General features: G+C 46.1%; 1 protein-coding gene across 1 annotated transcript in view; it reads right to left on the reverse strand.

Moving 5' to 3' along the window:
* Positions 1-263: 263 nt before the first annotated feature.
* LOC113940152 (alpha-2-macroglobulin-like protein 1) overlaps positions 264-23911 on the reverse strand; it is a 30969-nt gene continuing 7321 nt past the window's right edge. Inside the window, exons 3-37 of the mRNA XM_027631285.1 lie at positions 22917-23100; positions 21733-21895; positions 21334-21386; positions 20441-20458; positions 19775-19934; positions 19091-19175; positions 18185-18299; positions 17748-17862; positions 17245-17354; positions 16549-16716; positions 16067-16297; positions 15598-15661; positions 14701-14846; positions 13578-13727; positions 13053-13169; positions 12349-12496; positions 11794-11905; positions 10329-10554; positions 8684-8810; positions 8274-8395; positions 7729-7783; positions 6947-7030; positions 6348-6524; positions 6104-6185; positions 5595-5751; positions 5327-5401; positions 3995-4157; positions 3450-3667; positions 3049-3264; positions 2430-2554; positions 1952-2042; positions 1437-1505; positions 1114-1216; positions 980-1021; positions 264-550 (exon numbers count right to left, since the gene is read on the reverse strand). Coding sequence (XP_027487086.1) covers positions 981-1021; positions 1114-1216; positions 1437-1505; positions 1952-2042; positions 2430-2554; positions 3049-3264; positions 3450-3667; positions 3995-4157; positions 5327-5401; positions 5595-5751; positions 6104-6185; positions 6348-6524; positions 6947-7030; positions 7729-7783; positions 8274-8395; positions 8684-8810; positions 10329-10554; positions 11794-11905; positions 12349-12496; positions 13053-13169; positions 13578-13727; positions 14701-14846; positions 15598-15661; positions 16067-16297; positions 16549-16716; positions 17245-17354; positions 17748-17862; positions 18185-18299; positions 19091-19175; positions 19775-19934; positions 20441-20458; positions 21334-21386; positions 21733-21895; positions 22917-22967 — 4137 coding nt within the window. The 5' untranslated portion in view covers positions 22968-23100 and the 3' untranslated portion in view covers positions 264-550; position 980. The remainder of the gene's footprint in view (positions 551-979; positions 1022-1113; positions 1217-1436; positions 1506-1951; positions 2043-2429; positions 2555-3048; positions 3265-3449; positions 3668-3994; positions 4158-5326; positions 5402-5594; positions 5752-6103; positions 6186-6347; positions 6525-6946; positions 7031-7728; positions 7784-8273; positions 8396-8683; positions 8811-10328; positions 10555-11793; positions 11906-12348; positions 12497-13052; positions 13170-13577; positions 13728-14700; positions 14847-15597; positions 15662-16066; positions 16298-16548; positions 16717-17244; positions 17355-17747; positions 17863-18184; positions 18300-19090; positions 19176-19774; positions 19935-20440; positions 20459-21333; positions 21387-21732; positions 21896-22916; positions 23101-23911) is intronic.

Below are 23911 nucleotides of genomic sequence, written 5' to 3' on the forward strand. Positions count from 1 at the left end.
ACATTTACATCCATGTAAAGTGCAGAATCAGCCAAGACCTTATTGCTCAGCTACCTTTGAGTGCAGTAAATGATGCTCAGTGGGATCAGTCTCCATGCTAGGAGTCCTCACCTATACTGGTGGCTGCATAATGATGCTGGAGGGGAATCCAGCGCTGGAAGAAATGATTGCCAGTTACACAGTTCAGATACTGAGTTTGCTTCTGCTCACTTCTCTCAGGTAAAATGCGACACAGAATCCAAACACACACCACAGCACCCAGATTTGTGATTTATATTTTACTTTCATTCTTTTTACAAGCAAGAAAATCCCTGGATTAAAACAATCAGAATTAATCAGACACCCCAAGAATTCACCAGATAATGGCTGTCAGGATGAGCAGCGTAGGTTGGGCTGGAGTTAGTCCTGAAATCCAACTTGAGATGTGTCCCAGCACCAGTATCCCAAGCCCACTGAGATGTCACTTTCCAGGTGATGCATGTCCTGTGATACCAGAAGCAATAAATGCAGCAGCCCTCTTGCCCTCAGGTATCTTGCACTAGTTGGATCCCTGTGGGCTGAAACAGTGGACACTAAGGAAGCAGACCAAGTCCCTGGAGAAATGAGAGCAGAAGAGAGGGTAACCCAGAGAGCAAATAATGTGGTCCAAATTATTAACTTTGGGATTAACACCTAGGACACTCTCGCTAAGGACTCTAAAGGAAAGGGTTTCTCTGGTTTGATCTAGTATCCTTGTTTTTTAGCTCAGCCCCTCCCCCAAAAAAGGGACTCCTCATACCCAAAAAGAGTAGGCTGAACTAGTACCGTGAATTCTGCTTAGGGAGTTTCACTTATAGTCCTAGATGAAGGGAACATCATCAGAGATGAATCAGAGATACACGGGGCTCCAATGGGGCAGAGAGAGGTAGCTGAGGTGCAGAGGAAACATCATAAGGCTGCTAGGTCTGTATCGGGGGCTGAGGAAGGGACTTGCACCTACCTCAGATGCAGAAGATATTATAGTCAGCCAGGGCCTGCTCCTCTGCAACAGAACAGGAAAGGTCTGAGTTATCCTTGCACAGAGCCAAGTGCAAACACCCAGGCAGCTCTGGGACCCCATGGCTCCACACTGACCTGGGCTGTAGTAGTCATAGACCCTGACATGGCCTGGCTTCAGGTTGGTCACCTCAATCTCCTGCTCCAGATGCAGAATGTATGTGTCAAAGACATGGGTCAACTGGGGAAGAAAAGCAAATGGCAGTTAATTTATGAGCTGTTCTTTTTATTCCTCACCTAAATTTGATCCCACTAGCTGATAGTAACAACTCTGTAGAGTCAAAGGCTGGGACACAAGATGAATCTTAAGCATCCTGCTTTGCTAGTCACAGTCTTAGATTTTCCCAACAACTCTGGCAGTGCCCTCCACTCCTGCAGCTTCCCTAGTAGCACACACATACCTTGTCCAAGTAGACAGCAACACCTCCTTGTGTTTTCTCAGTTCTTCTCACAGAGTGCCAATGCTGCAGCTAGGACAGGAGAGCAGAGGAAGCAATTTAGTTTTGTCTTTGGAAAGGCAAGCATGAGACATCCCAATAAGGTTTATCTGAGTTTGAGTAGGCAGATTCTCAATTTACTGACTTCCAAATTTTATTTGTACTCTTATCCCTTCAAGCTGATCTCCCTGTAGGGCTACTCAGCTCCTGCAAACCCTAAGGGTAGGAAACTAGGTTACTCAGCTATTAAGGATATGTTGATCAAATTGGGCCAGAAGTATCACCATCCTCAAGACTCAAAGATAAGAGACAACAGTATTAAAGTTTGTTGTGTGGCAGAGGGGAAGTGATGGTGAGATTGCTCAAGAGAGGGACAGGCAACAAGTTCCTATGCAACCTTCCCATGCAACCTTCCCCTCTCCTTGGGCATGGATGGTCCCACTGACACCACATCACAATCCCGATTCCATGCTTCTTACAGACATCCCGGATCCTGGAGCCAGGACAAATCCAGTCGGCAGTGACACCTCCAAAATCACCATGTTGGAAGTGGATTTCTTCCCATTGTACCTGGTGGCAAAGATTAAAAATAGAGTCTCTCCCAGCTTACCCTGCCCTCTACCGCCATACCCTGTGTGCAGTACCCTGAGCCAGGTAGCTCAACCAGGACTGAGGCCAAGGCAGTCACTGCCTCCTCTCACAGGGGGCAGATGATAGTTGCACTGCTCTGAGCATCCCCAGTCTGAAGTCACTTCTTGTACTCCTCTCTCCAGAAAGAACCAAGCCTCTTAGTAACATTTCCCCCTCCCCAGAGGCACTTGTGTCTTTATTCTCCATCTTCCTTCTGGCCCTTCTGCTGAAACTGCCTGGTACCTCCACTGCAGCCAAGAAGCACCCCTCAGCTCTCCAGCCATGCCAGGCTTTCCTTCCCAAGTGGGGCAATATCTTTAGAGTCACCTGACGTTGACAGAGACAGTAACAGAGCGTGCATTGTCCTCGGTGCAATTGAGTGGCTCAGTTTTCACTTGCAAGGTAAAGGATGTTGAGTCTTGTGGGGAGGGTGTGTTGTACCTCAGCACCATCTGCAGGGAGAGACAAAAAGACAGACTAAGACACAGATAGTTCAATATCATCTATCACACCTTTTTTTTTCACTGGCTATTCTAATCCTCAAGATTGGGCCCTGGATAGTGAGTGGATAAACCATATGCAGTAAGGACACTCAACCCAGTACCCAAAATAAAGGTCATTCAGATTGGAAACCTTCCATGATCCTTCCAGGGGATCCTTCTCAACCTTTCAACTGAGACTGTGCATGTAAAACACACAGTAGTGGGACCACTATACAACATTTTCATCCTCCAGTACTCTTGAGAGCCACTGAAGCATCTTTGTCCTCACATTTGGACAGGTTCTGTCTCTGTCTCCTCCAACATACAGGTTCATTGCATTGGCAACAGGCTGGGATTAAAGCACAGTTAATGTACATTTCCTTCCATAGAGATGCAGTCGAGAGTTCTGACTTTGATAAGATGATGAGAAGAGGGTGGTCACAGCAGGAACTGTGGGAACCTACCCGAGTAAAGACACAACAGCTGCCATGGGCCTGCACCAGGAACTCGCCCGGGACCTCTGTCAGTGTTGCCTCCTGCACCAAGAGCCGGTTCTGATAGGAGACTTGGAACTTCCTCCCAAAGCCTCCAAGGGACCTCACCCTCACTTCTGCAACCCCTTGTGTGCTGTATGTCAGTGCTGCATACTTAGCCAAGGCCTGCAAGGCGACTACTGTGTCCTGAAAAGGAAAAAACAACAATTAGATTTGCAGCTCTGAGACCCAATGATGCTTGAACTCTGCATCCTGAGAACCTCCATATACAAACGCTCCCCTCCTCAAAGCATTTGCTCTTGCATATATTTTGTGTATATTTTGCAGAGGTTCTTTCCCAAAAAACATCCCCCTCCCTGGCCACAAGTTACCTGTGTTGAGGCAAACCCTCCATAGGCATTCTGCTGCCTGGTAAGCCAGGCCACGATGCCAGAGGCCGTGGCAAGATCAGACCCGGTGATATTTGGCTTGGAGAGCAGGGCTAGGAGGATGTAAGCTGTCAGCTCCACATCCACAGACACTGGCTGTGACCAAGGGCTGGTGCTGTGTCTATACTTGGATGATGTCTGACTCCAGTGGATCTGCCCATCTGGGAAAGGAAGGTAGTAGATGACCTTGAGGGATGTCAGGAAAGAAATCCTTTGGCCTAGGCTCTTAGACACAGTGACTTGTGTCTGCAAAGACCATTGAGTAAATTCCTCTTAGCTGGATCATCACATCACTGGGTCAACTGTGTAAAACCTATGTATTTTGCAATACCAAACACTCCATATTCCACACCAAGATGATACACAAAAACCAATAAGCCAATAATCTGCATATGCATTACTTCCCAGACATCCAGCTTCTGAGTCAAGGGCTCAGAAAGGTCACCTGTCCCTTCTCTGATGTTCATCTGGCCCTTAGGTTCCCATACCTGCTCTGATTGCCTTTTGATCAAGCATGTCAAGTAGCTCTTGGGTGCGTTGAGAGTCCTTAGCCAGGGCAAAGGTGTAGGCCAGCAGGGCCTGGGTGTGAGTGCTGGCAGCTTTGGGGAGGAAAGGAAGGATACAGCCCAGAGCCTTGCGCACCACTGTGCTCTACAGAAAAGAGTTACACAGGTGTGGGTCACAGACAAACACCTGTAAGGTAGGCAAACACTGAGACACAAACAGAAGGATGCATTATTAGCATATGCCAGCAGAGAAAGTACCCCATACATTCACCCAGGTGACTCTGTGCTTAAGCCTGCACTCTTTGCATCAGTGCAGCACCAGGAAGCAGTGTCTCCAGCCCTCGGCACAAAGCGGTGGACAGACCACCCTCCTGAGCTGGTGTTGGGCTTCAGTGGTGCTCTTTTAATGAAATGAAGATCCTTACTGCTGGAATAACATCATCACATCTTCCTTTCCAAGTCCACACACAACAAAAGCAAAACCACACAACTGCAAATGCTTACACACAGCCTGATGACCAAAATGACTGTGTTTAATTTACCTTCACAGTGAACAATTTTCCTTATGGTGAAAAACAGGTGACCTGAAGGACATCTGTTGCCAGAAAGAAGGTTAATTTCCATCTATCTTCCTTTTTTTCCTAACCCCATTCTTTTCAGTTCCACTGAAAAGCATTGCTTTTCGACTTCCTTTTCTGATTTCCAGATAACTTAGCTTCTCAATGTCTACAGCAACTCCATTTCTCCATCGAGTTAATGTTTCTTTACTTGCCAGTACCACAGTCTATTAATTAGCTACAATTCTCAGCAATCGTAAGAATTCCCTCTTATTGTTATTACTTAGGTGTGCAGTTCCAACTGCCCTACAGCACTCCTTTCCCAGACTTTTCTGTGAAGCTAAAATGTATTAGGAGTTACATTATGTCTGTTTACTTGACTGTGGGAGCAGCTCTACCCACCTCTCAGAACAACTCACCATTAGCTCTCAGCTGTGTAGGGCTAACAAGAGGATGGGAGGAAGGGGAGGTGAGGGGAGCAGGAATGAGCAGTAAAGCCTGGGAAATGGCCATAGTATCTAGCCATGAAGTCCAATGGCCCCCAATAGTTTAATCTCACCTTCTCCCTGACAGCAATGTCCTCCTCAAGGGATAGTTGAGGCTTTTTCCCAAGAAGTGGTAAGATCATCCTTGCCCATCCTATTACTTTGTCCACAAATCTCTCCAAGATGCTCTGTTGCCTGCCCCAGTGATACCACTAAGCTCTTTAGGATTCAGATCTTAAGGCAAGAGCATGACAGAGAATCCCAGTATTTACCTCTGGTGTTGCTCCTGCCTCCAAGTATGCAGCAGTGATGTAGGCAGCCAAGGGGACTTCCCCATCTACACCTCCCTAAAAAAAAGCATAAACATCAAAAAGGCTGTTAATACACAAAGACCTGAAGCTTTTCAGAACAGGTCCCACCTATCCCTGGTTTGCTCTCTCGCAAGAAAGCAGAACAACACAGGAAAATGAACTTAAACAATTACCAGTACACTTGGCAAGAACTGCTTTGTGTTGTCCTTCAGGGTGCTCTGGCACCTACCTTCATGAATGTGTGAACAAGTTGGCCCACATTTCTGAAGCAACCACTGGGAAGCTGGTGGAACTCCAGCCAGGTCAGAGCAGCTTCTATGGTCCTCTTGTCCAGGAAAATGTATGGCTTGGCTTGAACAAAGCATTTAACCACAAATGCAGTCAGCCTGATCAGGGAGAACAGAAAAAAAGGCTTGAGAGAGGGAAGAGAGAATCAGAAAGAAATGGAGTGCATGAAAGAGCAAGAAGAATGAATGGAAAGAAAGAATCTAAGCAGAAGCTGAGAAAAAAAGAAAAAAAGTAGGAGTTTGAAACTGGTAGGTCTCTCTTTACCCATTATGCTATTTTTAATATGCTAGACCAAGGTCAATTCGTCCCAAGAACAACTGCCTACTCCTGGGGTGCCCTAGCCCACAAAGCTTCTAGAACACTTTGGATCCCATAAGACAGCAAGCCCTGTTGGAAGCCTCCTGGCTGCCAGAGATCAGGTAGACAGCAGGGAGAGAGCCCAGGGCTTACCAAGTATTACCATACTCATCCTTGGTACCAAATTCACTGTAGGAGCCATCAGGGTGCTGATACTGCAGCTGTATCTGATACCCTGGAAAATAGGATAGGGCATTAGTGCTCAGAATGGTATTTGCAATTAAATCACTGTGAATGGAATGAGGTGTTTGAGTGCTTCAGATGGAAGGAGAGTAGGCATCTGAGACTATTGGACACAGGGGAAGGCAGAGGAGCAAGGTGGATCTCTTGTACTTGCCATTGCGCAGGAATCTTGTTGCCCTCTCTCTGATCTCAGGGGTCAGCTGCCTGGTCTTCTCCAGGTACTGCAGCATATAGACAATAGGGGCAAACAGCACCATGTTCTGCTCCCCACAGCCATGGGGCATCTGCACCAGGTTGTCCAGGTTCTGCAGTGCTGTCCCCATGAGGTCACCTGAAACAAAACATAAGCACTCTGATCATCTCCTGGGCAGTAGGCTTTGGGATTCACCTCCTCCCACCTGTGACCTGCTCCCAGCAGTGCACCAAACAAGATAACCCCAGCACAGCAATGTGTGGGCACCCCTAGTTATCAGTTATCACTGATAACTGGTAGCCAGCTTATCACTTCCACTGTGCCTGCCCTTCATGTGGACTGTACACATTCCCATCCTGGCAGGGCAAGCTCATTAACAGAACACTCTCTCCCATGCTGAGTGTTTTAGATTGTCAATAATTACGAAATACAGTCACACACATGGGAAGTACAAAGCAGTGGAGCCTTGGAAACCTCAGAAAGGAGGTGTGTGGGAGTCTGGGTTTGGGCCTTCCTAGGGCTAAACTCAGAGATATGGGATTCATAGCTGAATTCCTTACCAGTGACTAAGATGGTGGCTCTGACTGAACCTTCAACCACATTTAGAGGCAACATCAGTGACACAGACTCCTGTGCTGGATTCCCTAACGTCAGTTGGATAAGGTGTGGAGAAGACAAAAAGAAAGAGATTGTGAAGAAAACAGCATTCTAAATATGCAGAAAGTGTTCAAGGCTATTCTGTGTTAACTTCCCATTTTCCTGTCACAGAGGCTGCAAAACACCTCAAAAAATCCCTGTCCCATTCCACCCTCAACTTCTTCCATCCACCTCATGGTGACTGTGTTGTCTTAACAGCCTTCTTTATAGAGAGAGGTTGAGAGGATTTTCTCCTGGAAACTCTGAGTGATCAAAGTCACCTGTTTTTCTCTACAGAAGTTACTCCATCTTGTTTTAGATTTCAGTTGAAGGCTTGTCATCTCAATGCACCTTGTGCTCTCAAACTTAGCTGATGGCCCCATCATACACCATAAAATTCAGGACAGGAACAGCAAATCTAAGTCATGCCCTCCAGTGTCACCATATTCAGTAGTCTGGTTTTATTTCCCACAGGTGAAAAAGGCCTCAAGCTGCCACATTAGTGTCAGGGGTGTTGATGCTAAAAGACTGGACCTCCCCACATCCTTGCCTAGAGGAAAGCTCTAGCTGGCACTGCAAAAAAAGTATGCTTCTGTAGCTTTGTCAAGCGGACAGAGAAAATATTTCAACAAGTGGAAATATCCAGGACCTGTTTAGGCAGGAAGAGGGGGATAAGCAGGGTGAAAGAAGAAAACAACCCTTCTACCTTTTTTGGGACACAGGATGGAGCTGTGAGCCTTTTCTACCAAAACTCCCTCTGGCTGTTGGAGCACAGAAAAGCAGCATTTTAATGAGCACACAGGAGAGAAACAGGATTACAAGGGGATTAGAAGTAGATATGGACAAAATCCTGGTTCAGACTGGACAGTCAGAGGGAATATCATTATTACCACACAAAAATGCAAATTACTGTCAAACATTTTCACTTCATATTAGGAACTTCATATTAGAATTAGCACACATTTTCAGAATATTTTAACTTCTGAATGTCTGCAAAACTGATGCTGTGAGATTCCGCAGAGAACTCAGGAGCAAGGACATAAAAGAGTGTTTAAAGTTTTCCATGGTATGAAGTGGATGACACCCCTCTACCTCCTCCACCCATCAGCCCTCAGGGATGGGCCCAGCTCAGGGCCTGAGATGCTAATTACACATTTTGAATAGCAAGGGGTAACTCCCAAAACACGTACAAAATGTGGGTATTGCACAAAGCTCGTTTTTAGGTTTAGGTAACAGAACAGCTTCACTGACCCGGACTTGAATGAGTTTGACGATTGTGTCTTTCTGTCCTTCTTTTGGGACAAATGGTGTCTCTTCACCACAGAGCTCTTTGGTGGCCACAGCCTCTGTGTGGAGGGTGATGTTCACGATCCCTGAAAATAACACACATGTAGGTATATAAAACATCTTCTGAGGAAGCACTTCCTATTAATACAATAGACAACAACTGCTGACAACAAAAAATTTGATCAGAGCTCTATATGGTTCTGTACCTCCTAGCACAGACTTGCAAGTAATCGGGACCTTAGGATGAATGCAAACAAGTACTCTCTGGGTAACAAAGCAACCAGCTCCTCACTCTATGTCAGCTTTTACAAAACATCCCCACCTTGTTTTCATCCCTTCCCAATTTCACCACCCCACCTTCCTGTTCTTCTCACCCAGTTGGCCAGCTGTGACACTCCACTGAAAGGTCTTGGCTTCACCGGCACACAAGCAGCTGCTGTAGACACAGCCCTTGCATGGCTTCAGCTGGAAGTGTGCAAACTCCTCCAGGGTCATTTGGATCTGGAGGGGCAGCAGGGATGGTAGATGGTAATAAATAAACATCACAAACACAAAACGAAGCCTAACGGGTAGAAGCAGGGACAGGTAGCCTGGGAGGAATACAGAGAGATTGTTTAAGTAGCCAGGGATCAGGCTAGGAAAGCTAAAGTCCTGGTAACCTGGACAGGGATGCCAAGAGCAACAAGAAAAGCTTTCATAGGTATGGCAGTGATAAAAAGAAGACTAGGGAAAATGTGGACCCTTTCCAGAAGGAAACAGTAGACCTGGTTACCAGGGACACGGAGGAGGCTGAAGCACTCAACAAGTTCTCTGCCTCTGTCTTAACCAACAAGTGTTCCAGCTATACTGCTCTAGTCACAGAAGGCAAAGGCAGGGACTGGGACAATGAAGAACCACTCACTGTAGGAGACAATCAAACTCAAGACCATCTCAGGAAACTGAGGGTGCACAAGTCCATTGGACCTGATGAGATACATCCACAGGTCCTGAGGGAACTGGTGAAGGAAGTGGCTAAACCACTATCCATCATATCTGACAACCCATGGCAATCCGGTGAAGTTCCCTCTGCTGGAAAAGGGAAATCATAACCCCCATTTTTAAAAAGGGAAATAAGGAAGGGACCTTATTCGTTAAAAAGGGAAATTAGGGAGGGACAGGCCTGAGAGGTGGGCCTCTGTGAACCCCATAAAGTTCAACAAGGCCAAGTATGAGGTCCTGCACCTGGGTCGGGACAATCCCAAGCACAAACACAGGCTGAGTGGAGAATTAATTCTCAGAGCAGCTCTGAGGAGAAGGACTTGGGGGTGCTTGCTCATAGACAAGAAGCTTCACATGACTCATCAATGTGTACTGGCAGCCCAGAAGTCAGCTGTGTCCTCGGCTGCATCAAAACAGGCGTGGTCAACAGGTCAAGGAAGGGGATTCTCCCCCTCTCCTCTGGTGAGACCCCACCTGGAATTCCGTGTCCAGCTCTGAGGACCTCAACGTAAGAAGGATGTGGACCTGTTGGAGCGAGTCCAGAGGAGGCCATGAACATAATCAGGGAGCTGGAGCATCTCTGCTATGGGGACAGACTGAGAGAGTTGGGGGTGTTCAGCCCGGAGAACAGAAAGCTCCAGGCTTAGAGTCCCTTTCAGTACCTCAAAGGGCTAAAAGAGAGCTTGGAGAGGGACTTTTTACAAGGGCATGCAGTGATAGGGTAAGGGGTAATGGCTTTAATCTGAAAGAGGGTAGGGTTAGACTAGATATTAGAAAGAAATTATTTACTGTGAGGGTGGTGGGACACTGGAACAGGTTTCCCAGAGAAGCTGTGGATGCCCCATCCCTGGAAGTATTCAAGACCAGGTTTGATGGGGCCTTGAGCAGCCTGGTCTAGTGGAAGGTGTTTTTGCCCATGGCAGGGGAGTTGGAACTAGATGGTCTTTAAGGTCCCCAAATCATTCCATGATTCTATGATCACAGGCCATGGATTTCAGCCATCTCCCGCTTTTCTCACAGAGCCTATCAGGGCTCACCTACCTTCATGCATTGCTGCAAGTTGTTGAAGACTGTGGCCTTCAAGTTGAAGGTCTCACCCCGGACCATAGAAGATGGCAGTGGCAGCTCCACAAGAAAGGGCTTGAAAACAAGCAGACTGGAGGCTGAAGCAAATCCAAAGCCATTACGTCCTGTGCAGAACATTCCTGCTTTCCATTCAGTGGTGGTGTCAGGCACAGTGACAGTGACATTCTTGTTCCCACTGGGACTGAGGAGAGCAACAGAAGCATTTAACTGAATGTTGCTGTACACCACACCCGGTGACCTGGTCTGTGTCCTTCTCTCCAGTGTATCCCATTCCCTGAGCCCTACTGAACGTACAGCCCTTGTAGGGTTACAAGTAAGGCCTTGCAGAAGTTGGGATCCCTGCCTCAGAGGCTTACATCAACAGAACATTTTTGTCAATAGGTTACATGGCTGCAAGATGCCATCAGTCACATCAGACAGTGCTTGCCCTTTGCACATCGCAAAATGGTTTAGAAATGTCAGCAATTTCACCCTTCTTGGCCTAGAGATGGAGAACCAGAAGAGCAACATGACCAACATCAGTAGTGCTTAGCAGAAGACACAGATCCTGCCATTCACTGTCTTGTGAGACACTGACAGCTTAAAGCCCAACATGAAGACAGGGCAGAGGCTTGCCCTGTGCTCACATCACAGCTTTTTGTTCTGTGGCTCCTACCATGGCAGACATAAAACTAGCCCTACCTAAAGCCAGTGATACTATTTGACTCCAGTAACTGGAGTCAAAACATTCACTTTTGCCATGAATATAAAAGGCAACACACACAACATAGAGACATTTTGCTGGCTCAGATCAGGTTGGTGGACTAACCACATAGGAGATATCTGCTGCTAGGGGGTGAAGAGATAGTTTTATCTGGAAGGACAGTGGAGGTTGGAGAGGGCAGATGTGGGAGCATCTGGCCTGAGCCTATTCCAGTCTCCAGACAGCAGACAAGAAAATTTTGAAGTCTGAGATGAAAAATCTCCAAAAGCTCCCTCAGTAGACTGTGTGTACACTGACCCTTTCTCACAGGACACAATTTCCAGTCCTGTGAAGGACTTCTGTGGACATCAGTTTCCCCTGAATACCAGGATACAACTTGTGAGTACAGTTTGGGAAATGCTAGCCCACAGGGCCACCACAAGCAGAGTGAGGCAGTAAACCAAGCTGTTCTGCTGCACTTCACCTGATTTTCTATCTTCCCATGCCAGCCATTTGCCATTGATGGACAACATTTCTGTATGATTGTCTGGTAGAGGAAAATGCATTTAATACAGACATCAGCTCCAATAAGAAACAGCCTGACAAGTATGAGCCCCACAACGTTATGTCCTTAGGTGTCTTGCACAGCTACCTATGACCTAAACTCAGTTGCATCTGCTGCCACTCCCAGCCACACTAAATGACCCAGACTAAACCCCTACTGCTCAGTTTACTCACCCCACAGAATACAAATCCCATAGCCAAGTCTGGGGAAAAGGCTTGTGTACTTTCTCTTCAGCTGAAGAAACAGGTGGAAACATAACGAGCTGATAGGTTGATGTCAGATGTTCTGATGGAAATAACAAAGACCTAGTCACCACAGTGTCCTCAGGTCCTGGATAAGAGCAGAAGAGTTCTAGCACAGTGCAGGCTGTAGCTAATCCAGTCAGCTCTCTGAAAGCACGGCATCAGAACAGAAGGTTCTGTCCCAAATTTTAAAATATCTTGCCTCATTTCAAATGACAGAGGTGCTTTGGGCTTTACTTGCATGTATGGGCACTATGGGACATGAACCATTCCCTCACCTCAGAGATAGGACCTGGTATTCAGACAGATCTCTAATATTTCAGAAGCTGTGAGCCTCAGGCAGCCTCACACAATCACAACAGGTTTAGGGTCAGGGAACACTCTTTCTCCTCCATTTGCAATTACAGGATTGGCTCAAACCCAGGACTGCTTTCACCTGAAAGACTAAGCATCCTATATAAGAAGAAACAGTTGGCAAATGCTTACTATTATATGCTTTATGGGGCTGGGCAAAAATCAGCATGGGCCTAGAAATAAATACTCCTGTTTTCTGCAACTTAGTTGTCAGTGATGTGGTTGGACACACTCTGGGTTTTCTGATATTGGTGTTGGACATAATTTTCAACCCCATTTCCTGTGGGAAAAAGAAAGAACTGAATCACCAGAAGTTTGTCCTCTCCTCACTGCCCTCTGCCTTGTGCCTTCCTGTCCCCTCACGCAGTAAGGGGACTTGGTTGCACTCTGACTTGGCAAAGTATTTCCTTGCTTCATTTTAAGAGGAAATAATTTAGATTCTCAGAATGGGCAAACAAGGTCTTCTGAGCTAATTCATCTGGCCTGAGTCAGCCAAAATTATACCTTTTCAAACACATGGTCATTTAGATATCATGCCTTCTCAGCCTGCAAGGTGCAATTGCTCATTCTGTGGAGATTTAAACAATCCAGTTAAAGTAACCAATAATCCTTGGCATCTTGAGTCACATAACCAAAGTGTGGTAACCACACAAAAATTTTTCCTGAGTCAACATTTCAAGTCACTTATTGAAATAACAAGTGAGTTACAAGGGCCTAAACTGCACCTGTTCCCTGTGCTGTCTGTAACAGCATCCCTGGGATACTGGTAAAGTCAGGGGGGCTACACTCCCCTCAGTTCATAAATTATCTCAACCCACAAAATCAACCACTTTTACCCTGAATGCTGTAAACACATCAGGCTCATCAGAATTTGGGAACCCACATGAATAATCATCTTCCGACACTTGGTGAGGATACCTGGAGTTATAAACAGATGGGAACAACCCATAGATCTGAGAAAGCAAGAAAAAGCAAAAAATAAAATCAGCACAAATTAAACCTGCTGTTCTCTTCCTGTCATACATCCGAAGCCTGTTTGAATTGCTTCGGGCTATGAACACGTGCCAGAAAGCCCAGGCCCACTGTCACTCTTCCCAGGCTCTCTTCTGACAGAGCCAGCACAGCCCACTGAACTGAACACAAGATAGACCAACAGAAGCTGTCTTACCACTGGTGCCCTGAGTGATGCTCAACCTCTTTCTTAACCCCTAATCCCTAGCCATGACATGCTGAGAGTGCTGCTGATCACTCTGGGCCGTGCTTTGATTTTCTTGGAGATAAGCTCTGCACAGATGCAATGGCCTCCCTCCCTCTTCATGTCATTATGAGGGAAGGGAAGAAGTCAGAGCAGGCTCACTCACCGAGTGGCTGCTGAGTTCTCTTCCTGGCTTAATCAAAAGGGTGCTTCGATCCACAGCCCAGAGAGCACACATGGATCCAGGAGCTGCCAGCAGGTGGAGACCAACCTGTGAACCAGGAAGAGTCTCTGGCTTTGAGAAACTGAGCTCCACCTGGATGGGAAGAATGCAGGCAATACCGGAATGATATTTCTGATGCTGGCCACCCTACCACTTCCCAAGCAGCAAAGGGACCTACATGAAGAGAGTTTCCAAAAACTTGCCTTGGACAGAAACCCAAGGAACCTCCCAGGAACCCCCAGAAGGTATCTAAAAAACATCACACTGAGGTTCTAATAGGACAGACAGCACAAGGGGAACCATCAGTGTCTGCATGGAGATATTCCCGTGGAGTCAGAACACAGTGCTCTCTTTATCCAGCAAACCAGCCAGCCATGATAACACACCTCACACAGCTGTCTTCTGGAGCCCTTTCTTCTGGAGCCTCAGATCAAAAATAAACCTAGTCCTTATTCCCAAGCTCTTTGTGGGGTTGTTCTCAGTTTTCTGAAGTTCTTCCTGTTATTGCTTGAATCTGACTGTCTATAGCAGACAAACAGCTGTGGAGCAGGGGTAATGCCAGTCCTCAGAAGTTCATCTTTGGAGTGCAAGACAGCGAAGAAAGCAGATTCCCATGGATGTCAAAACAACCACAAGCACTCGGCGTTTTCAGGATGGCCAGTATCCTGATGGGATGACATCATCCACTTTCAGATGTCATCCCAACACCATATACTAACAATTCTAAGTGTCTACTGCAGAAGCAGAGCAGCCCTGAGCTTTCCTGGGAATCACACTAATGACCTGTGCTGTGCTGGGCTATGATCCTACTAGGCTGCAGTTCCTATACATGCCTATGGAGACAGACAGCAATTCCCTGCCTTTCCCAAACATTGCGGCAGCCCCCACAATGCTCAGCACACACTTGCTCCGTACATCACAGTACACCTCACCATCCACAAACTGCAGTTCACATGACAGCTTCCCACATGGTATCAGCCACACACAGCTACACAGTCTCTCCTTTCATTGCAACAGACACACACACTACCACATATTTAGTCATTGCCTCAGACACAAATCCTACCTTATTTCTGAAACACATGGAGACACTGAAGGTGGCAGAATCAGCAATGATTTTTCCATTAGGGAAGATAACATAAACAACTAGTCTCGGAGCTGGGGCATAGGTCAAGCTGAAGGTAAGAGGGATGGAGAAGAAGCCTTCCAGCACTAGATGGAGAAGGAGGGAATAAGAGAAAGTAGATTTGGTAGTGAAAATAGACTCTGATCAGTTTTTGTCATTCTGCATGTGCCTGTTTAATTCCTTTCTTCAAGTATTTCATGATGGAGGAGATTTTTGGAGACCACTGAAACAATCAGCACATCTCTGAATCTGGCATTCAAGACTAGCAAAAGACTTCCTGATTCTGTTCATCGCCTCAAGGACATGAAAAGGTACTTCGGAGTTCAAGCTTGGTTCCACAAAGAAAGTGTCAGATATCTTTCAAAGTCTCCCATCACCAAACATCTCCAATCCTGTAACCAAAGTATAGGTGACCTTTGTCCCAAAGCACCTATAATTCGGTCGGAAAAAATAAGAGCTGAAGAAGTAGGCAACAGTGGGTCAACACCCATCAAAATTATAAATTGTGGCATCCTAACTACTCAGATTATTTGTAGACACAATTTCTGTGGAGGGTAAGGCTATAGTTTCATGCCACGTGCAGGAGCAGCAAAAGGAGACTTTGAAAATGAAGACGACAGAGCCTATGGGCTGGGAAAATGCTGAGCATTCTTCTCTTGGTTCAAAGCAGGAGGGTAAAGGAAACAAGAAAACTGGAAAAGCACGTTGCTCTGATACAACAGAGAAGCAGTGAGCCACCTCCACACCACAAAGAGGCTTACACCACATATCCAAACAGGAGTGGATGCCACAGACCACTGAGTGCTTGCTAAACATTAAACTGAGGAATGCACTTACTTCTTGGAAGCCCAACCCAAATAGTCTTCTGACCTGCATGGACTATCCCTCCTTTCCCTGTGACCTAGGGAAGAATACAGAAGGGGACAGTCACATAGTTACATAGTCTTTGAGATCACTGTGAAGCTCAAAGTAACCCTGAAATTGGAGATTAGGTGGAGGTGGGGAAAGAGATATTACCTTTATTTGCTCTTGGATAGTAAGGAGAGTTCAGGGGATGAAGAGACTCGGGGGAGGACAGGTAAGTTCAACACCTGCCCTGCACCTGTGCAGAGCCTAAAAGAAAGATTCTGCCTTCCTTGCTATTACTGCAGTCCCAGAATCGAAACCTGGATCCAGCCCCATGATGACTGGATGAGCTACCTGTCCTGGGCTAAGCCAAATCTATCAAATATCAGGCTTGAATCTCTAAGAACTGCTGATCTTGTGCTTTCAGCTGTCACCCACTAGCACTTCCCCAGAAACTCACAAAGTAGGAGAAAATGACACGCTTGGGCCCATGTTCCAGGTCTTCCTCAAAAATTCTGAAGTCCACTTGGACAGATTGCTTTTTGCCACAGGGCATTGTTTCTGGAACACGGACAATAGAGAGGAAACTCCTGGTGGTGCTGTAGAATGGACGTACGAAATAAGAGGCTCGCTGGTAACTCAAATCAATTGTCCCAGGCTCTCTATCCAAATCTTGATGCAGAACACTTGCCTGGTGAGACAAAAAACTTGAACAAGTTAATTTTCCTAGTTAGGCAAGTTAGCTGCAAATCACCATAGCTGCACCTCGGTAAGATGATCTGAGCAACACCAAAGCACAGGTCTCTGTGTGGAGCTCTCAAGAGAAAAGCAACTGGGACCCAGAGAATAAGCTCTCAGAGGGAGCCAAGATCCAGAACAAGCTGAGGTGTTTCAGGAACTACTGTCCTTCCCCTGCCACAAGACAGAGTCTTCCTCACTTACCTCCAGGGAGACCAAGGTGCTGTTCCAAGCAGTTGTGTCCAGGCTAAATGAAGCTGTCCCAGAGTCTCCAGTAATGTACTTCTCCTTAAATTGCCACTCACCACTGTTTACTACAAGGAGGACTCCTTTGTGCTTCAATGCCTTGCCTCGGTAGTCAATGACTTTAATCTGAGAACATCATGGTGAACAAGAGAAGTGCAGAAGAGTCTAATCAGCAGACAGAATCTCCTGCTTCTCCAAGTCAGGAAGAGCATTTCCAAAGCCAGCAAGATCACCCTTTCAGTGACTAATAAGATTATCAACACTGCTACTGGTACCACATTATCACTTGTGGTACCATGTTCATTCACAGAATCACAGAATCACAGAATGAGTAAGGTTGGAAGGGACCACAGTGGGTCATCTGGTCCAACCTCTGATGCTCTCCATTCCTTCACAGCAAAAGGCTTCCTGGCTGCTGACGTTCCATATGTTTGGGTTTGGACTCCACATATGGATGCCCATAGCTGCTGCTATTCATGGCTTATTTGGCAAATGTCAGTCTTGGGTGTAATTCTCATATCTGACAATTCAAGAGTTTTGTCTCTGGCTCAGAGACACCTGGCTGAAGGTGAGGTCAGAAAAGACAAGAGACAACAGTCACTATGAAAGCATTGTTCACATTCTCTCCTTCAAAGGACTGTAACTGTGAATTACCTTCCCCCTGTACATCTCTCCAGTGTGGTAGTAAGAATTCACATCATCAAACAAGGCCATCCCACCAATCCTGGAGATGAGTAATTTGCGGGAAGCATTGACTTGTATCTCTGAATGAAAGCAGCAAAACAGAAACATAAGAGAAGGAGCAAGAAAGCCAAGCACTCCTCAGCCATTTCCCTGCAAGGTGACCCACTGGTAGTCCTAATGGACATGCTGAGCTGCACACACATTTCATTGATGGTGATCTGCCCACAACTGGGTATCTAGTCTTCCTCTCACTTAACTTCTAGCTTTTGGAGAGCTTCACCACCTGAGACTGCAGGCACTCAGAATGAGTGTGTCATCCCATCAGGAATTGTTGGCTCTGTATCTGTAAGGTTTGATAGCAGGCCCTAATGGGCTCAGAAAGCTCAGATCTCTGGCTAGCCTGAAAGTCTTCAAAAGTGCTTTTGGTAAGATTAGTGCAACTTCCCAGCCACCAGAAACATTTCCAGAATTACCTGTGGCATCCTCCACCAGAGAGGCCTCTGCAACTATGCTGTCCTGATAATACCGAAAGTCTCGACTGAAGGAGGACAGACTCACATCTGTGAAGAAGCAACCTGCCTCATCTGTCTGAAAGTACAGAGAGAGGAAACAAGGTCTGAGCAAGGCAGAAGGCTAGAAATTATCAAAATGGTGCAGAAACAGCAGTGCAAACCCCCTGCTCTCAGGGAGTTGCCTTTTGGCACAGCAGTCCAGGATGTGGAGCAGGCACATGATGCAAGCCCACTCATAATCATCAGGCACAGTTACTGAGAAGCAGCATAGTAGAACAATGAGCAAGCAGCTAAAGAAATTGGTAACATCACTATTACTTCAGCAAAAGCTTTCAGCTGCCTTGCCTTACTAGCACAAAAGTCTCTGAATACGGTTCATCTCTTCCCGAGCATCTCACCTGGTTGTTGAATTTGTGGCAGAGATTGGGTTTTGAAGCACTGGGCAGGAACGGGGCTATCTTCTGACAAAGGTTCACATGAACTATTCCCTGGATGCTTTTCCCATGGTTGTATCTGTTTGGGGAAGCAGGGAAAGGAAGAGACAGTCATACACAGTGGGAGAACACAGGGCTTGCTTTGCATAGCCCCAGAGACCACTTACTCACAGATATTCACAGTACAGCTCAAGAGTGGCAGCCATGTAACAGGCCCAGGAGTCCTGACCCAGTAAAGCAGGTCAGACTAGGGCACTGCAGCAATGGGAGATCAAGGGCTCTGTGATATAATTAGTGCTAAATTAATCTATTCTGGGAAACCAGAAATTTGTAAGTGCTGACTCAGCACAGAGCTCTGCACTATACATCAGCAACACCTGCAATAACCCCAGGATATGCTGAAGGCATGCATCATCTTACAGGCAGAAACATGTGTGATTAAGCAAGTGCCTTTCATTAAGAAAGCATCTTTATATGAGGCTAGCTCTAGTGTTGTCCTTGGACTGTATCTGGGGCAATTAATTTTCAAATTTCACTAGTTTCCACTAGAGCATAATCTGGAAAAGCTTCCCTTCATTTCCTATGGGTTTGTTCTGCAGATGAACACCAAGTATCTACTGTGCATTTGCAAAAAAACCTAAAAAATGGCTGCTTGTCAAAGGGTAGGTTGTTCCCCCAGGTTTTGTGTGTAGAGACTTGTGGAATGTTTTTAGAAAAGGGGCATTAGAGTATCAGAATAATAGTTATAGGAACTTTTTGTGTTGCATCAGGGTGCAAACAGTGGCCATGGAAGATTCTGGCCTCCTGTAACTGAAGTGCTCATCAGGCCAGGAATTAACACAGGGACAACCCTCCAATGAGAATCCTCACCTGCCACATATGCGGAGAGGGAAGGTTGTATCTAGGGCATAAATCTGATTTGGTGCCTCAAAGATCACTTCAAATTTTGGCAGTACTGGAAGGAAAAAACAGAGAACTGCAGGAAACACAGGCCAGGGACAGTCTTCACAGAGAATTAACATGGAGACAGACTATAGTAGAATAAGAGACAGGAAATGAAGAAGGAAGGTGGTGAGAAACAGAAAGGGAATACTTCTGTCGTGTCTTTAAAAGATTTGTGTATAGGCTCTGGTTGATTGCTCCTTTTCAAAGTAAAACCAAACATGTCCATGACCCTGCACTTCTGACAGCTATTTGCAGTGAGAGAAAACTAGTCTCCCAGCACAGCTGATTAGGGAATGAAAGTGAAGTTAGATGGCACTGGACTTCATACTCTCTGGCAAAGCCTATCCTAAATTACCTTGCTTTGTCTAAGATCTGCAGGAATAAGCTGTGTCAAAGGTCTGGGGTCATGCACAACATTCCTCCCACACACTGACCCAAGGTCCCAAAGTGGTCTCTCCTCTGAGCCTCAGTTCAACTCTTTTCTGTGACAGATGCTGCTATTTGTCCCATTTGCTCCCAGGATGGTTATCAAGGAATAAACACCCAGCTTCCTAGATCAAGAGTATGAGGTCCCCCCTGCAGCTCAGACAAACCCCCACATGCTCATACCATACTCCTTAACAGAGAAGCTGCCATATGCTTTTGCGCTGGTTACGTTGATGACGTATGTTCCCAGCAGAGGCTCATCACTCAGCTGGAAAGACAGATCTGCAATGCCATCTTGAGGGACCACATTCAGCCACTGCTCTATCTGGTTGTTCTTAGGGTCCTACACCCACAAGAAAGATAGAAACAGTTGTTCCTCACTGGTCCACATCCTGTAGAAATTGAGCTTTAGGATTTCAGTCCTGTAGACTACCAGGTTCTGTAGCTAAGGAATGAGGTTTGATATAGACTAATCATGAAATTTTGAAGATACTCTAATGCCTAGGTTCTGCTCCCAGTATCTGAGTCTCTTTCTACATTTATTTAAATTCCAGTCTTAAGGAAAGATTTTTCACAGTTCTAACTTTCTTACATAAACATCTAAGTTATCTGTCTATATACTCCCACAAGTCTAGAACAACTGAGCTTTCCACTGAAGTAACTGGGAGCATAACCTCAAATAAGTGCATAAAAAAGAAGTATGTTAATTTAAGAATTTAATATCTAACAACAAAAAAGGTCTACTACTCCACTCAGAGGTCTGTAAAACTACCAGAAACTGAATATGAATAGCACAGTGAAATGACTGTCATCATCATTACTCTAACACTGGATTTCAGCATCACTCACCTGGAGAAACAAAGAAATCTGGGGAGGGAAAAAGACAAAAATATTAGAAATACATGCCAGCATCACACACAAGGCACTTCAGATGTAGAGCCCTCTCTGAAGGATATACAACTAGTGATTTGGAAACTTAGAGCCCTGACAACAATACAAAGTAAAACAAATACCACCAAAAAGAAGAAATACCAGGTGGGTTCCTTACAGTAAGGTCTGAAGAAAGGGAAGGGAAAAACCAATCTGGAGACCACCCAGCACTTGCTAATGATTTCCTGGCAGAAAAACTCAGGAAAAGTCACTACCCAAACAGGCCTAGCTCTAGTGCACCTGCAGTCTCTCAGGAGTTACAGAGGTACAGGATCACAGAGTTCGGAAGGAAACTCTGGAGGTCATCTAGTCTAACACCCTGCTGAAGCATGTCTTTGTGCCCATAGCCTTCTCTAGCTGGGTTCTGCACATCTCCAATGATGAAAATGTCTTCTCTGGACATGTTTCCATATTTTTGCAATGAAAAAGCTTGTCCTAATGTCTAGTCAGCATTTCCCATGTTCCAGCTTGTAGGGGCCAGATTAAGAGCACCCTTCCCCACAACAAGGAAAACCCAACTTACAAACTATTCACTCCCCATCTGATAACACCACATCAGGAATCAGTATGTCACGTGCTTGTGCCTGCATGACTATTCTACCAAGATGAGGAAGAGACATGTACACCCCTGCCATCTTCCTGAGTTACCAACTTTTATTTGAGTTACTATTCCCCCCTGGACACCCATGAGGCCTGGCCCAGGGATGAATGCGGAAGAGCTGGAGCTTTAGCAGACAAGTAGGGTAGAAAGAAAGTAGGATCCATGCGTGGTACAAGGTAGCCTTTTCCATAGTGCCCCAGGACTGGCTTACCGAATCATTGAGTGCAATGAATTCCTCGTCCAGAGTCACAATGCGAAATTTCACTGAAAGCAAGGAAATCAGGGAATATATTTATCAGATGTCAGTTCTTCCCTACAAACCCCTGCTCCATCTGTTTCCCCAGCTCCTGTCTCCATTCTAGACACATTTGTGGTAACATGTGACACTAACATTCCCACATGAACATGGTTATCATTATCCTACTGCCTCCTGCAACTTCAGAGTCATCATAAATTGGACATTAGAGCCACTGAAAACATCACTCAGCAAGAGACATTGTCTCAAAGCCTTCTGCTAGGACTGTTCATGCATTTCAGGTATTGCAGGCTTTCCACATGGTGTAACCAGCAGAAAGCTTAGGGCCCACAGTTCCTCCCATTTGCACCTCACCTGTCTGCCCTGGCTGATAGATGGGCTTGTCTGTTTGGATGATGGTGCCACTCCTGGTCTTGCAGATCAGGACCTTTTTCTTCTCCTCAATATTGACCCCTTCGCCTGTGATGGTCAGTTTGACAGTGGCAATTTCCTCTGTGCCACCAGCTGGAGGTGCAACCTATACAGACAGAGAGAGAAGAGCACACAGGCACTGAGTAATCTTCTGGGGGCTCTGAGCAGGAACTGAGAGTAAAGTGGAAGAACTAACCAGTTCCTTCCAGCTGTCCCAGGACACTTCTTCCAATCTCTGGATCCAGATCACATCCAGATCTCACTCAGTCCTACATGACAGCAGGAGGCCCTGCATGTCACGGAATCTGTCCTTTTTTCCCACTGGTGACAAGCAGGTGCCTGACACCTCTGAGTCTTCAAACTTGCTCAGCAAGGTGGGCAGATGACAGAAAAGTGGGAGATGGTAACAGAACCAAAAGAGAAAGATGGAGGTGTAGCACAGCCCCAAATACTAGGCCTTCAGAACTACCCAGCATGCACAAGTAAGAAATCTAGATTAGGAAACACAACTAGAGAGTCTTCCTGACTGGCAGCCAAAGACTCCAGAAGCCTCAGACTCCAGCAGCCTCAATACAGAGTATACAGTATAATAGAAGGGATACTTTTTAGACTTCTGCCTTATCCTAGATCTTTGCTAACTTCTCACCAACATTAAATAACATCTAAGATGTTGTTTAAAAACAATAAGCACATCCATTTCCATCTAACTAGTCTTCAGTAGCTCAGTTGCTGCCTGACTTCAGGTACTACAGAAATTGCAGTATGTCATGCAAAACACCATTTCCCCAAACTTTAGCTGCAGACCTGCACAAGTCCTTCAGAGAAGAGCTAAAGCTCCTTCATCTGGTCTGTAATGGAAGAGAAGGCAACAGGTAAGTTCTTCTTATGTATCCAGAACTGTGGTAGATTTTAACAAATGTAAATTCCATTTAAAAATTAGATTCAGAAAGGAAATTCAGTGCTAACCAACAGATACTGTGCTGGGCTATGCATCTCTAGGCACCACCCACTCCTCTTCCTAACCAGCTCACACCAAGACAAAGTAGACCCTATCCACATCACCCCTGGTGACACAAGAGATTTCCTGAAGGGAAAATCAGTGATGGCATTTGCCTAGGGTGGCTCACCCAGAACTTAGTGCACAGGAAGGTCTTCTTCTTCTGGATGGTTTCTTGCATTAAGAGCTCACGTCCTGCAGAGTGCTCCAAGACCAGGCTCACTTGAAGCTTTGCTTCATGACAGGTGATATGGAGGCAGGCAACTTGGGTGGATGGGTAGCGGAGAGCTGCAGGGATTACCACCAGGTAATGTCTGGGTCAGGGGAAGATATCACAGGTGGCATCAGTTTGAAGGCTCAAGAAATGCAAAAAATCTTCCCTGCTGTGGCCCACTACTGCAGAATTCCTCACCAATGTGCCACGGTGAATGCAGCAAAGTGATTGCATCACTAAAATTTGAGAAACAGTTTCTGCTTTCACAGCATATTCTGAGTTGGAAGGGACCCACAAAGATCATCAAGTCCAACCCGTAAGTGAACGGCTCATACAGGAATCAAACCCACAACCTTGGTGTTATCAGCACCATGCTCTAACCAGCTGAGCTAATCTCAGGACTGATTAGTTTAAGTATAGCCCTATAACCTTTTTCAAACCTCTTACTCCAGTAATGTCCTGAACTCCCAAAAAGCATCCCATGCAGTCTTTAGAAGAAGTCCCTGGGCCTAAGGTCTGACTTGGAAGTCCCCCAAAAAGCTGGCTTGCATTGACATGTAGGAGTTAATCTAAAGCATGAGAGGCAAGGCAAATGACTCAACTACCCTTTGGGGTGATCTTATAGAGCAGGAAGCACAAGAACTGATAGCATGCGACATGCTCCATCTACCTAGACTGATGGCTTCATGAAAGAGACTGAAACAAGAGTTCAGCATCACTCACAGTTGGTGAAAAGCAGCTGCAGCATGGAACAGAAGGCTCAGGAGGATGGCTATCCTCATCTTGGGGACTTCTGCTGCCCAATGGCTCTCTTCCTGTGAAATCACTGAGGCTAATTTGGGGGGGGGGGGGGGGGGGAATTTTTTCTAGGACAGCCTAAATGAAGAGGTGGGATGGGGGGAGGAGCCAGC

The sequence above is a fragment of the Corapipo altera genome, unplaced genomic scaffold, assembly GCF_003945725.1.
Source record: "Corapipo altera isolate COAL_440 unplaced genomic scaffold, ASM394572v1 0, whole genome shotgun sequence".
NCBI lineage: Eukaryota > Metazoa > Chordata > Aves > Passeriformes > Pipridae > Corapipo > Corapipo altera.